A 15049-nucleotide genomic window follows, 5' to 3' on the forward strand; every position below is an offset into this window, starting at 1 on the left:
TCGTGTTTTCTTGTTTCTGATACATAATTACCTACACACGACACAGTTACAATCTGTTTCCATAATCAATTACAAAATAATATTTGAGCGCCGACAAGGTGATTTTGAAAGATTCATAGATCAAACCTCAGTTCAGTCTTTCAGACCTGATTCCTCTCATCCTGTCATTTGACTTCCATCATTTAATAAGCACACGCAGCGCAACATGATGTCGTGGATGGATATGACTTAGGACTGTGTCGAAAATGAAAAGAAAAAGCATCTAAAGTTCAAAGGAAAAACTGAAAGGCCTTCTGAGAATATAAGTAACTATTAATCAAAACCACATTTTCAAAACAGTCTGAACATCATTTAGTGGTGGTCCGACATATCCTCAACACGTTTTAACCAAAGAATATTAATAACGGTAATTTATGCATATTTTGATGTAGGTTATTGGTTGAACTGCACTTCATAATCCTGCATAAGCTCTACAAAGTCAACAACCTTATTCATTAGTTCATAAAACATGAAAAAAAAGTTTACTAGAAGAACATGCAGCCAATATAAATAATCTAATTCCTCAGTCTTTATAGGTTTATAGGTCTTTATAGGTTCAGGTGAGATAAGTTGGAAATGACAAAAGAGGCAAACATCAACCAGTGCAAAGAGTAAAAACTTATTTGATTAAACAAAAGCTGGCAGAAAGAAGAAGAGGTGAAAAAAGGGATGATGAGAAGATCCACTTCAGAGGACCAGAGGCGCAAAGGACACCGGGAGGGTCGTCTCTCTTACCTCCACTTCCTGTCGAGTCATTTACATCTTCCGGCCGACGCCGCTCTTCAACGCCCCTGAGGAGTTCATGAAGCAGCTCCTCATCAGCAGTTCTGTCACTGGCCTGGCTTTTCTTCAGGCACGGTCCAGTTGGGAAGCTCTGACAACCATGGACGCCCCTGCTGCGGGGCATTTTAGCAGGCGCGACCTGCAGCGGAGGTTGGCAGAGCTCTCCTCGACACTTCAAACAGTTTTCATAAACGACAGCTCTTTTGTCCTGCTGGGAGCCCCACGGCGGCGCAGCTTGTGCCAGAATGAGCTCATTTGCCGGAGTGGGGCTCATTGACTCGTACGGGTTTGCAGTTTGCGGCTGGCCGCCCGCACTCGGGAAGCTGAGCGGATCAGATAAGAGGTCGGCTATTTTTCTTTCTCCTCTCTTTGGCGGCGGCGGCGACTCATCGCCGCCCGGCTGCACTCTCGGCGGCTCCGTCGAGCGTGCAGCAGAGGCCCGGGACATGTCCAGAGTATTCTTCACTGCAGTGGTGTGCATGACAGTGCATGGCCGACGGGTTACTGAGTTTTCCCAGCATGCATCGATGCTTCTGCTCATGCAAGAAACAACACATGCACTATGTTTGAAAAAAAGCTTTAAGGAGATCTTTTCTTACCCGGTAAGGTTGGTATTCCTGAAGAACTCATCTGGATGTAGGGGTTACCCTGTGAAACAGTGAAAATGTGACATTATAATTCATCTAGACCAGGGATGTCAAAGTCAAATACACAGAGGGCCAAAAAAACAAATTTGCTACAAGCCGAGGGCCGGACTGGTTTAATGTTTATTAAAACATATTGAAATGATTGCACATAGCCTATTGAACCAAGACCTAACAGAGTGTATTATTTAACGATTAAATGAATAAAGCAATATTTTGTTATGGCTCTGTCAGTAACTTCAAGGGAAAACATTTTTCAAGAGGCAAACAGCAACAAATTTAATTGTTTTTAAAAACAAAATATGTTTCTTAATATCAAGATAAATGCATAAATCAAAGTGCATGCATTATAAACTGAAAATGCATTACTGTGCTGCTCTATGATCCTACCGATCACTGCTTTCAAATAGTAAAGTAAAAAAATAAATCAAATCAGTTGTATTCTTTCTCATGGCTCTTCAATTTTACCTGAATCCATTCAACTGAAAAATAAATACAAAAAAATAAAATAAAATACAAAAATATATGGCACACAGACAAAACAATACTTCATTCAAAGAAAAATCACGTCTTGTAGAAACAAATGTAAAAATTTAACTGAAACTTATAAACTGAAAATACGTTACTGCTCTGTGATGCTCACTTGTCTGAGGCTGAGCCTGATACTTGGAGGTGTCTCATCTTTTGTACAAGTTCATCAATGTTCGGGGTGAGGCTCTGAGCTGATGAATAATGAAGCCGTTTGGGCGCGCTGTAGTCACTTCGCGGGCTACCGTTGCATTATGGGAAATGTAGTGTTTGCAGGCAAAACACGAGCGGGCGGCTCTGGCTTGCGGGCCGGTTCTCATAGTAATTAAATATCATTCAGGGGCCATAGATAATTGATTTGCGGGCCGGATGTGGCCCGCGGGCCTTGACTTTGACATATGTGATCTAGACTGTTTCCTTCATAGTTTGAGTGGCTTTAGTCCTTCAAAGTGGCTGGATTTAGTTTATGTCAGATTGCAAATCTAAAATATTCAAAATGAGCTGCCAGTGTTGTGTTTTTGAAGTTTGCAGTTTCCCAACTCTCCAGCTTTCCTGTTTAAGTTACACCAGTAAGCCCACCAGTTTCTTGGGAAGCTCTGACAACCACGTACCAGTTTCTGGTTTCTGGTGGGAACAGTTTCTTCTATAACTATAGTTTCTTCTATAACTATTATATGAAGAAACTGTTATAGTTCAAGTAGGAACATTAATTTTCAATGTATTGTTGAAAATTACTCATTCGATGGGTACAGTCATCTAATTAGTTCAAAACTGTCACTTTTTTAGGTTCAATTGTTCGATTGCTTGTTAGCAGAAATAGCAAATAGGTCAATCACACGGCATCAGATCAATGAATCTAGGCATCTGTAAAACAAAGCTGAAACTGAACTTTAATCTGTCAGTGAGAGAGGCTTTAAGTGACTTTGAATTGCTGAGCTTGTCTCAATATTTCAGAAACTGCTGCTCCACTAGTATTTTGACACACACCAATCCCGCAGGTTTGCTTGAAAAGGTGCAAAACAGAAAAAATAAAAATAAAAATTCAAGCATCTGGCCGCTATGTGGATGAAAATGCCTCACTGATGTCACAGGAGATCGGACAGACCGGTATGAGATGACAGAAAGGCAGGAGTTGCTCAAATAACGACCCTTTACAATCAAGGTTACCAAGGTTACCAACCTTAAATCAGGTGAAAGCATCAGACCACATATGATGCCACTCCTTGTCAGCCAACAACAGGACGTTGAGGCTAAAAATAACTCACAATCAACCAAACTGGACAATATGAAACCGGAAAGATGTTTCCTGGTTCTATGAATCTTGATTTTATCTAAATGGGGGATTTTAATTTGTTGGATATTCAGCTAACAAGCGACAACATGGACCACGACGTATAAGGAATGTTATCGACACATTTAATCTGTGCCACAAAGACTTAAGAGAGTCCAGAAGCCAAGAAAGGGTCCTGAGTAATCATCTGTACCTTACAACGCAGCCGGTGCATGTTAAAAGGAAGTTGCTAGTCTGTTTCGATCAGACAGTGAGAAACCTTACAAAACCAGCAAACAACCACATAAATTACATATATAATTAAGGGATTATGTCACATTCATAATTTCTGAGGTTTGATTTCTACCCGCCCTGAAAACAAATTATTAAAATACAAAAGCTGAAAAAAAATAAGAAGTTGATAAATGAGATGAATTACTGCATTTTCAGCTCCAAAAACAATAATTATGAAGCAGGACTACACATCATCTCAGGTGACGGCATAATCATACAAATCTGAAAAATAAAGACAACATTTAGTTTTAACCAAAAGCAAAACCCTTCACAAAGCTCACGCAGAAATCCACCTAAATGCTTCAAATATAAAAGACGCACCAACAGAAGCAGAAAGAAAAGACTTCGCTGGGCGGCTCGGCGTAAAGACCTGCTCTGAACGATGACGGTGTGAAGCTGAATGGACAGATGGGCCGTGGGTTTGTTCCTGGTTCTGCCACCAAAACGCAGCTTTGAAACCGCAAAGGTCAGTGTTACAGTAATCCACAGAGCAGACGAGACGCTGCTGACAAAGCAAACACGTGAGCTGAGGCCGCCTGACAAATCAAAAGGAGAAACGATCAGTTTTTCTTACCTTGAACCCACCACACACTGAGCAGATGGCCACTACAGTTTTGGAGGCAGAGAGGGAGCCGCAGCTGTGAGAGGAGCCACTAGAGGGCAGCGCCTTTGTTTTCCCGCCGTCACTTGAAGGGCCCTGTGCGTGTGCAGGATCTGACTGTCCGTCCGTCGCCTCTGACTGAACCTCAGCAGCGCCCCCCAAATCGGACTCCGCTGGGCAGTCTGAAGGAACGGGGTGGTCTTCAGGTGATTTAAAGGGCTCACAGTCTTTGTCGCCCCCACTCGCTTCATGCAACACCCTCCTGGGAGAGTCATAGAGATGCCCAACAAGCGACGTTGGCACCTGGTACTCCTGTCCAGGAGCAGTGGGGCAACTGCATGGGCTTAGCTCCTGAGCCAGCTGTGGGGGTAAGCCGAACACGGAGCCAAAGTCCTCCCCAGGGGCGATGTCCAGGCTGCCCGTGTACGAGGAGAAGCTCCCAGAGTAGGACGAGTGGCTGCCGGTGGCGATGCCGCTGTCCGAAGAGCTCTGTCGGCCGATGTCCTGGAGCTGCCGGGGCGGCTTGGCCGAAGGTCGGCCGCCGCCTCCCTGGCCGGCTGACAGCTTCTCTGCAGTCTGCAGCTCCGCCTTGGCGCCAGCGTGGCAGGCGCTTCCGGTGGCGTTTGAGGCGGGTTCGGACCAAATGGCCAGCCTGCTGCCGATGCTGCAGTCTGACTGGCTGGTGTCGGACGCGTCAGAGGAGCCAGATATGCTGCGGTCGTCTCCCCCGGCAGATGGGAAATACGTGGATGAGACTGCCAAGAAAAAAAAAAATATGTTTAACATTTCATAAAGCAAATTAAAGCACCATAATATGATATGCTTACGTTTAACCAACTTAACTAGTGCTGTCAGTAGATTTAAAAAATCGAATTAATCACTCTAGCTCTGTGATTAATCACTATGCTCCAGTTCGTGAGCCTGAAATGTAAAATTGCACCTTTTCAGAAAATGTTTTAACAGAAACTATTTACCGTGTCAAACCAAACATGTCTGGAGATTCTGATTTCCAGGTTTTCGTATTCAGGACGTTTTGCTTCAAACGTTAATTTAGAAATGTTAACTGTAAACTGCTCGATCTTCGGTGGGAGGATAATTCATCACTGCAACATGTGCACTCTACCTCTGGTTTTATCCAAACATCTGTGACTGTGTTTGTTTTAAAGCGAAATTTGCCACTGTCTGATTCTCCTCACTCATCCTTTGACTCGTGTTTGTGACTCTGCATTGCTGACCGCAGTGCAAGACAGAGGAAAGCTCAGGAGAGAGGTTGCAGGTCAAAATATCTAATGCAGATGAATCTGCTTTATGTGATGAAATGTAAGTTTTAGATGAATTCCATTCGTTAATGTTGACAGTCCTAAAAGTAACATTTACAGTGAAGACGTGAAAGTTTGATCAGCATTTTGATTTAAGTTTCCGTTCTTGACAGGCTTAAAGCGCAAGTGTCAAACTCCAGTGTCCAGCTGAATTAAGTAACTAGATAGATAATGTTGATTCAGCCATTTGATTTGGCTCTGTTGGACAGGGGACACACATCACAAAGTTGCAGGACACTGGAGGAGTGGACTTTGACTGCCCCGGGTTGGAGGATCCCACCTGTGCTGCTCCCACGAGAGAGCATGCTCAGTCGCTTCTCCAGCTCCTGGGTCTCCAGGTTCAGCTTCTCCTCTGAATTTGTTTGGCCTGAGTTGAGTTCTGCAAAAACAAAAAAAATCTTCAGGATGGATATAGAAGAAAGGTGTGATGTAAGCTTAAACTGTGAGAATCCCAAAGCTTTGGCTGGGCCTGGAAAAAGGGGTCTAGCATTGCAATGTTTGTGCACCAGTACAGGGTTTATTTATAGCACTGCCACGTGGCTCTTTTTGCTGCTGCTGCTGGTGGTAAGATTCTTGGAGCCGGGCAAGGATCCAATGTACCTCGAATCGCCAAGGTCAACTCTGACGCCGAATTGATTCAGAGGTCTGATTTCTGTTTGATCTTCTGAGCAAAGTTTTTAGTAAATGTGAGATTGTGTTTCGCTAAAAAGAAAAAAAATTTTTACTCCGCGTGAAATTCCATAATCCAACGAAAAGACACATTGAGACTAAATATGACTCTGAAAAGCAAATTTGGCAGCATTTCCACTACTATGTTAGAGCGGGCGCTTCATTAAAAGTGGAGCGCTACTCGTTAGTGTTATTAAAGTCAAGTTGTTGTTTATTTTAAATGTCGCTCAACTTCCTAAAATAATGGCCTACGTCCGTTTTTGACTAAATCATCTCGGCAAAAATAAGGCGGTGATTTGTTTACTTAAATTACTTTTTGCAAAAAAAAAAAAAACTGACTTAGGCCATCATATGAGGAAGATGACAATATTTAGTTAATATGTTACAAGACGAGAGCAACAAGTTTGTTTTGCAGCAAAGTGCAACGCAATCCAGTACTCAGAGTCTCTGTGACAATACACAAAAAAACATAATGGCAAGAAGTGAAACTTTACCTAAAAACTAGCAAGTCAACGATTGTGTAAAATTGTTTTAAAAAAACTTCTACAAAAAACAACAACTACATTTATCTCACTACAGTGAGTGACGTAGAACTTAAATGATATTTCGTAAATGAAACAAAGTGATTTGGCAAATCAACGCATCGAGTAAATCAAACAGCTGATTCTCATTTAAGCAACGATCGCATTGATCAACATCAAAACAGCAATAAATAAATGTGCCAGACAATGCAATGTGACCTGCAGTAATCAATAATCATTTTTGCTCTGACTGTACAAGAAAACATAAGTTTTGTTTTGCCAAAACACGGGTCGTTTTGAGAGGAACATCTCCATTTTGGGATAAAAAATTTTTAAAAAAAACACACAAAAGTGTAATGTTTTGACTAATTGGGTGATTTATTTAGGTGGTTTCCCTGGATTTTATGTAAGAGTAAATAAGTAAAGCTGGCTGAACACATAGATGACACCGTTTTAAGACTTTTTAAAGACCTTTTTAGAACATTGTGCTTTTTCCTTTCCACCCATTTCCATGGATGCGTCGCCAGACCACAATAGGACACACATCCACACCGAGGGGCAAATCTAGAAAGACCAAGTAAATTTTAATTTTGGACTATGAAACGAAGTACTTTTGCAAAGCCTCTTAATAAGAACTCCTCTTTTTAAAAAAATTTTCTTTCAAAGCTCACGTTAAACAAACTGAAAACGTTCCTGTGTCTACAGGAACGACAAATCGCATGAAAGTTTAATAAAGGAATCCACAATGCTATTCATCTTTAAGTTAACCTGCTTTTACATCTCTTATTAATTTTTCAAACTTAATAAATCTTAAATGAAGAACGCAGATCAGAGAGCTAATAGAGTTTATGATATAGAGGCTGACATAGCAGCTCAGAGCGACAAGCGAACCCAGCGTCATTACAGCAGTTAATCAAAACTGTCAGCCGACCAGGACGACAACACGGCGAACCAAAAGTGAAAACAAGACGCATAACTGTTCGCCACGGAGAAGATTTATGATGGTAGAACCATAAAAAGTGACAAAAACATCAGCAGGGAGAGTCGAGCGCTGGTCGACTGATCAGACGAGGCAGCAGAGGAATCCGGAGGATGAGGTTACACACATGCTCGGAGTGATTAGGAGGCTTTGGCTTCTCTGCTTGTGTGAACTGTGACTTTGACCCCTAAGGCCCCTCTCCGACATCGTCCCTGCTATTTATTGCTCTTCGCACTCTAATAATAGGAAAATGAGCTCAACCTGCGATTGGGCGGCGAGATGAGTGAAAACTGGAACATGCACAGACCTCTGCAGGTAGCACTGAGGGAAGTAAAAACATGGCAAAGTTTCTTACAGGACAGAGGTCATCAGTGTTCTGCACTCAGTAGGTATGTAAGACGAGTACGTAAACTTCAGACTGACTAAATTTCACATATAAAAGTTTTTAAATAGAAAAAAACTGTGGTTGCAAACCATTGTCTAATAATTAAAGCAGAAAAAATATATTTCTAAATATATTTTTTCTGCTTTAAAAAATATATTTTTTAAACCCAGACCCATAGGTCTGGGTTTTCTGTTTCCAACTCCCGATAAAAGAAAATAATTGCTGCTCAAGTTGGCAATTAACTGAAGTGACTTTTTGTTCTTAGTTCAGTGTTGGTTCCCCTTGTATCTGCAGAGAAGCTGGAGGAAAATCTTTGTCTGCGTGTTACATTTAAGGTGGCCCAAAGAATTTCCATTCACTTCAAAACACTTTAAGTCAGATGTTGTCTGAATTACTGACTGACTCACAGTCAGGATTATCAAGGATTATCAAATTGGATAAAAGACATCTTAGTCGAGGAGTCTTGAATCCACCAACTTATTTTGCAGAAATCGTTTCACTCCCGGTGAGCAGCACGGCAGCTCAGATTGATCTTTGCATGAAACGCGGCAAATGAGTATCAGGCTCTGCTTGCGTTGCCTCTTTTTTGTACTCTTGTCTTGGAATCTAAAAACTCCCTGTGTTATTTATCAACAAGTTTTTTTTCTCGTGTCTTTTTGAGCTTAGGAGGGTGAAACGTTTTGCAGTACTTACCTGGCAAAACGGGCCGCAGTCCGAATGGACCTCTGCTGGGGCAGATGCCTCTAACGATGCAGTCGAACAGAAAGCTGATCTGCTCGCCCTCCGCAGACGCCAGAAGAAAAACACCAGCCCCTGTAGAAAGTGGACATCGTCAGTAGAAGTTTTAAAAATAAAAAAATAACATCAGTTGGCTAATAAACCATGCTAATATCCATCAGTTGGCTAATAAACCATGCTAATATCCATCAGTTGGCTAATAAACCATGCTGATATCTATCAGTTGGCTAATAAACCATGCTAATATCCATCAGTTGGCTAATAAACCATGCTAATATCCATCAGTTGGCTAATAAACCATGCTGATATCTATCAGTTGGCTAATAAACCATGCTGATATCTATCAGTTGGCTAATAAACCATGCTGATATCTATCAGTTGGCTAATAAACCATGCTGATATCCATCAGTTGGCTAATAAACCATGCTAATATCCATCAGTTGGCTAATAAACCATGCTAATATCCATCAGTTGGCTAATAAACCATGCTGATATCTATCAGTTGGCTAATAAACCATGCTAATATCCGTCAGTTGGCTAATAAACCATGCTGATATCTATCAGTAGGCTAATAAACCATGCTAATATCCATCAGTTGGCTAATAAACCATGCTAATATCCATCAATTGGCTAATAAACCATGCTGATATCTATCAGTTGGCTAATAAACCATGCTAATATCTTCATGAGGTTCTGCTTTAAATACTGTAAAACTTATGGGCAAAAATGTAAAGATCACACGGTTGGTAAAATGTCCACCATAACCTAAAAGTCGGTGAAGTCAAACATAGCAAGTGTCGTGATGTTCAGTTTTAAGATTCCTTGTTCTTAACTTTTGTTCGTCAACTGTATTTTCAGCTCTTTGTGGCAATCGTTAGTGAAAAACTGTCTTTACTATATTTGTTTCCTCTGTGTTCTCTGGTCTACAGTTTTGTTTGAATCTTGATCATGTCCTATGTTGGGCTGAGTCTCTGGTTTGTTTACGTTTCTGTAATTGTTTCCCATGTTTCCCGTGAATTCTGTCAAACGTTTCTGCACCCGTGTTTCTAACCAGACTCCCTGTTCAGTAATCTCCAGGTTAAATATATTTCAGTGTTTCCTCCTGCATCTCCTCTGGTCCTCATTATTCTTCCTGACTTTTGGTTCTCGTGAGTTTTCAGTTTTAGATTTTTGCTAAAGTAAATAGTTTATTTTTTAACTTCCTGCCTCCTCTCCGCTTCAGGTCCTGCGTTCCACTCCAAAACAGCAAGAGAATTTCTCGTATCAGATAAAAACAAAAACGCACCCATAACCATCTGCAGCATTCCAACAAGGAAAATAATGTGGTCTTTACCAGGATTTAAAGTTGTTAAATTTCAGCTAAGGCCTTTATGAGACGCTGCTAAATGTTGAAGATGTTTAAAAAAATGTTTTAAATTAATAGTTTATACTTTCCAAATAATCCAGAGGCAAATTGTACACCATGGCTCCAGTTATTGAGTCCATTTCAGACACACAGATGGTCTGAAGATGAATAATAAACCTCAAAGCTGACATAGGTTTCACTGCTAAGTTGCCACTAAGAGCTCAGAGGTGACAATCCTTAAACTCAGCACGTCACCGTTAAGTTTAACATCAGAAGAAATGCTGCAGACTGAGACCAAAACGCCTGTCTTTCAGCTCTGAGCCTCAAAGAAAACAAAAACCTTCGTAAGGTCAAAGGTCTTCAACATCTCTGACTGTACAGCTGCCGGTCCGCTTCAAGACACAAACAATAAAAAAAGAGGTCGCGCCATTCCTCAAGACCACCCCTGTAAATCGTATTTCCAAAGCCGCAGAGGTCAAAGGTCAGCAGTGAAGTCTGCTCGAATGTCTGCGCCATCTGAAACTGAGAATCTGCAGGTCACTCGCTGTTGTGTTATCTAATCAAGACGTGTCTCGTCCAGACGAGCGAACTAGCTGTTTATGAAACCTGAAACTGGCGACTGTACGCCCACAAGTCGAACTTTTATTAGCAGACGAAGAGCGTCAGGTGCGCCGCCAAAAAGCTAGAGTGCAAAATAACCACAAAGCACAGGTGGCAGAGTTTATTTGGCTCGCGTTATTCAGAGTAAAAACAAGCAAAACAGAAACTCAAGTGGACCCTTCTGGTCTCTGCTTCAACAAGTGACAAAAACACTGCCTCTATAAAAAGCAGCAGAACTTATTAAACCGGTTCAGGAGGTAGGAGGTGTGAGCTTCGCTTGGATCTTCACAGGCAGTCAAGAGCCAAGAGTTTCTGTTAGCAGCAGCAAAAGTACATGATTCTTAGCTCTATGTTAAAAATCTGAAAAGTGTGTCATGCCTTTGCAATTCAGCCTACTGAGGTTCACCTGTTGGTGTAAGTCAACATCAGCTTTATTTTATTTTTTGCTCACTCGTTTTTGTAAACCTTTATCAGATTTGAAGGATTTGATAAATTATCAAGTCCTGCAACAGAATCTCAGTGGATTTAGGAAGATGAAGGCTTTTATTTGTCCATTTCAACCAACTAAAGAAATGCGAGGTAGTGAGTGTGATCCCAGCAGCTTGAAGTGTTCTTGGACAAGAGACTAAATCCGAAGCTGCTAAGGAAAAATTTAACTGGGAGTTTAAAAGCACTTTGAGTCCAGTCCATTTATCATTTAGCAAGCCAAGCTAGTGAACTGGTAAAAGATTAAACCAGTACACGTGTCTCTCAAAGCGTCTAGCAAAGCTGCTGTAGCCAGAGGTTATAGATGTGATTTAGAGAATCGAATGGAAGTTTGTTTCTCTAAATCGCTCATTAGGTCTAATCGAAATGATTCTGCAACATAACTTCATTTCCTCTGATCACCTGAGACCCGGTGTGGGTTTTGAACCACTCTCACCGCAAAACTGATCAATCTGGAAATTTTCATAAGAGTGAGCATACACTCCTGTTTCTGCATTATGCACAGAATGATATGGTTTACGGAAATTGTCCAAGAGAAAACGTGGAAACAGAACAAAAAGCACCACAAAGCGCCACAATGCGCCAAAGAGACGCAGGCAGCAGGTTGTAGAATACACAGAGTATAATTTTATTGCTAATTATTAATGATAATAGATGTTAATCCAGCACACTGTTCACCAAGGTTATATATTTTATTACAAGCTGTGTTTCCTGGAAAAGTGTATTTGAGTTCTTGTGTAAATTTCTGACATAGATAAATCCCTTGAACATAATTAAATAATTCTGATGAAACCTAAGAAAGTTTATTTTAGAGCGAAAAAATTAAGTTGAGCTTGAAGACGCGTTTCCTCTACTGAGGCAAATGTAATTCACAGAGCTGAAAAAAAAAGTCTGCGGTATATTTCTAGATGCAATATGATCAACTATTCATAAAAATAATTATAATTTCACCTGCTTTAAATCAATCACTGGCATTATTTGGAAAATAACCAGGCAGTCAAAGATTATTCTCATCACTTATTAATGTGTTGACCTATTAAGATGAAATATTTCAGCTTACGGCAGTAAAGATGCTGAACATTATTGTCTAAGATTAAAGAGAATTAACAATTAAAGCTAAAAATCTAACTCATGTAAATGAAGCTTACGGTAATTTGAGAAATTAAACTACTTTGATCTAAATTTGCGTTTAATAGAACATGAATACAAAACTTGAAGTCAAGTGAAAATGAATCTTTTGCTGCTTTCATTGAAGCGCTAAGCTGAACAACCATTGTTAGCAGAAAACACTGAGCAGAACCTTGAGAGGTTCTGGCAGAGCGGCTCGGCTCACATTTCCCACAAAGGAGCAGAGAGGACACAGACAACAGCTTAGTGAGCTTCCAAAAGAAGAAGCTTCAGCTTCACTCGTCCCTGAGCTGCTGCGGATAAACTGTACCCATAGATTACATTACCAGATTGTGCTTGTTGTTTTGTGAGTGAAGGTAAAAGCAGCGCCTGGTGGGTTTATTTTATGTGGATCTGTTGCTGGAAAGTTTCACCATTCGCCTCATATTCACATTTTTTTTAATGTTGGAATTGATGGTCCTACATTAGATTGCTTCGTAAAAGAAAATGTCTAATGTTGTCGTATGTTTCTTCACTCCCATTCCTAGCTGCTTTAAGTCAATTCTTTGCTTTGCAGAACCATGCAGGTAAATTCGCCAACAACCAAACATCTTTGTTTTTGGTTAGTTTGGATTTATCCGTCCGTCCGTCTTTTGTCAGCTGAGCCGAGACTCTCTCATCTCGATCCCCCTTCTTCATCCTCTGAGCTTGTTGAGCCCGAGGCTCCGAAGCCTCAAACGCACCAGGGATGAAGGACTGCAGTGCAATACATAACCTGGCACCTCTAAAGCATCATGCTGCAGGGCAAACCTGGCCATACAACATAGTCAGAGTTCGTTCCAGTCTCTTTTAGGGAGATTTAAAGTACAAGTATTCATCAAGTTTCCCCCAGAAAACCTGCTAAGCCCAGTGGTTGGGTGCGAGGGTGGTCATTCGTCCAGCGGTCCGTCGTCTTTTTGAGTCAAAAAATGTTTAAAGGTGACAGGAAATTTGAAAATATCCCTTGATAATTATGTATTATTGAAATATTGAAAGATTAATACCTGAATACCAACTACAAAGTCTTAAAAATGCAAACATTTTAAAAAGACATATAAAAAAAAATAGCAATGCTCAGCCTGGTTGGGGCACAAGTAGAGCCTGGTGGCCCGCCAGGCTTATAATACACTGGGGGAAACCCTGAATCATGCATTTTGAATCATTTTTGAAACATTTTCTCCATATTTAGAGAACAAGGCATTGGTTTGCACATTAAAATTGATTTCTCAACAAGGAAAAAGATATTTTGAATAGACGTGTAGTTTCTAAAATAAAAGTTTGGAGTGGGGACTCTTACGTTCCCCAAAGATTCTTCACAGGCTAAAAGGTCATTGATGCTGCCTGTTTTCAGGCCGAAAGCTCTAATCTATTAAAATGTGAGTTCTTCATTTAAAATACCTAAATAATTAAACAATAATACAATCTATGTTTGGAATAATGAAGCTGAAGTTGTTCTGAACGTCAGTCAAGAGAAACATTGAGGAGTCACTGCAATGAGCTACAACTTCGACACACAGAGCTGCACATCATGTTGTGGTAATCAAAGAAAAATGACAGAAATCAAATCTAACTAACAAGTAAAACACTTTCTGAATTTTGAATTGAAGCTCAAACCACTGAGAAAAAACAAAAAACAAAAAATAGCACATGAAAACAAAAGTTACCAACGTAGATTTCTCAAACAAAAAGCTACAAAACAATCACTTTAAAAATGTTTTCTTAAGGAGAAATCTGTGGATGTACTCTAATAAATTCTAGTTCATAATAAAATCCATCTGAAGGCTGTCTTGGTTAATGTGTCTGCCTGAGGGAGACCAGGTGGACAAGAAGAAGAAAAAAAAAAGTCTCCAAAAAGCCAAAAATCCTCCACTAAAGTTCAGAGAACTCAGATTTGACAAGAAGAGAGAAACATCCGATTAACCTTTATATTTTATATCCTTATCCACATGGTTTTAATAACCAAATCATAAAAAGCAGAGCGCATGCTTTGTTGTGTTACTTCAATCATTTCTCAACGCTGGACGAATTGTACTTCACACAACTAATAGCAGAAAAAAATCCCCAACTTGAAGTTAACACTTCTACAGGAAACTTTGGAAAAAAAAAAAAAAAAAAAGCTCGACACATCTTCGTCAGTGAATTAACAAGAGAATGTTTGTATTATTAAGAAAATAACAAAGCTCCCCTGACTGCAGCCTTGAAGGCTTCTTTAAGCCCAGAGTTGTATGGAAATCTACTTACAGTATCCACATCTTGTTCCCCCTTCAAACACAAATCCATTCGGCACCGGTCCGTATCTGCGCAGGTCCGGCAGGTTCCAGTGGCCAATGATGACGGGAGGAAAGTCCCGGACGAGGGCCAGAAGGTTGTTGCACAGGTGGAGAGTGGCAGGTCCGCTCTCCAGCTTGGTCCCTGGTAAAACCCCGACGCCGAATCTGTGAACTGAGCAGACGGAGAAGCTTAGACGGAGCAGTGACGGATGCAAAACTTTAATCAGCTGTCCAACGTCTTGGACGTGAATAATGCGCGCAAGAAAATCAGAGGAAAAAAAAATAAAAATCTGAAGTGGAAAATCGTTTCCGAGCGGAGGAGCAGAGCAAACTGATTAACAAGCTTGTGCTTCTCCAGCCCAAAGTTTCTGCAGCTTTCCACAGGTGCAGGATTAATAAGGAACCCGAGACAAACAGATGAGATTAACGTTG

General features: G+C 40.7%; 1 protein-coding gene across 2 annotated transcripts in view; it reads right to left on the minus strand.

The window, feature by feature from the left end:
* LOC103480440 (protein Dok-7) overlaps positions 1-15049 on the minus strand; it is a 35536-nt gene that overhangs the window by 16055 nt on the left and 4432 nt on the right. Inside the window, exons 4-9 of one of the 2 annotated variants that reach the window (XM_008435389.3) lie at positions 14589-14789; positions 8726-8845; positions 5759-5857; positions 4133-4914; positions 1422-1470; positions 775-1287 (exon numbers count right to left, since the gene is read on the minus strand). In XM_008435389.3, the coding sequence (XP_008433611.2) occupies positions 775-1287; positions 1422-1470; positions 4133-4914; positions 5759-5857; positions 8726-8845; positions 14589-14789 (1764 nt within the window). The remainder of the gene's footprint in view (positions 1-774; positions 1288-1421; positions 1471-4132; positions 4915-5758; positions 5858-8725; positions 8846-14588; positions 14790-15049) is intronic. The other variant, XM_008435390.3, reaches the window with a different exon arrangement.

Source organism: Poecilia reticulata, chromosome 18 (assembly GCF_904066995.2).
Source record: "Poecilia reticulata chromosome 18, P_reticulata-male-v2, whole genome shotgun sequence".
NCBI lineage: Eukaryota > Metazoa > Chordata > Actinopteri > Cyprinodontiformes > Poeciliidae > Poecilia > Poecilia reticulata.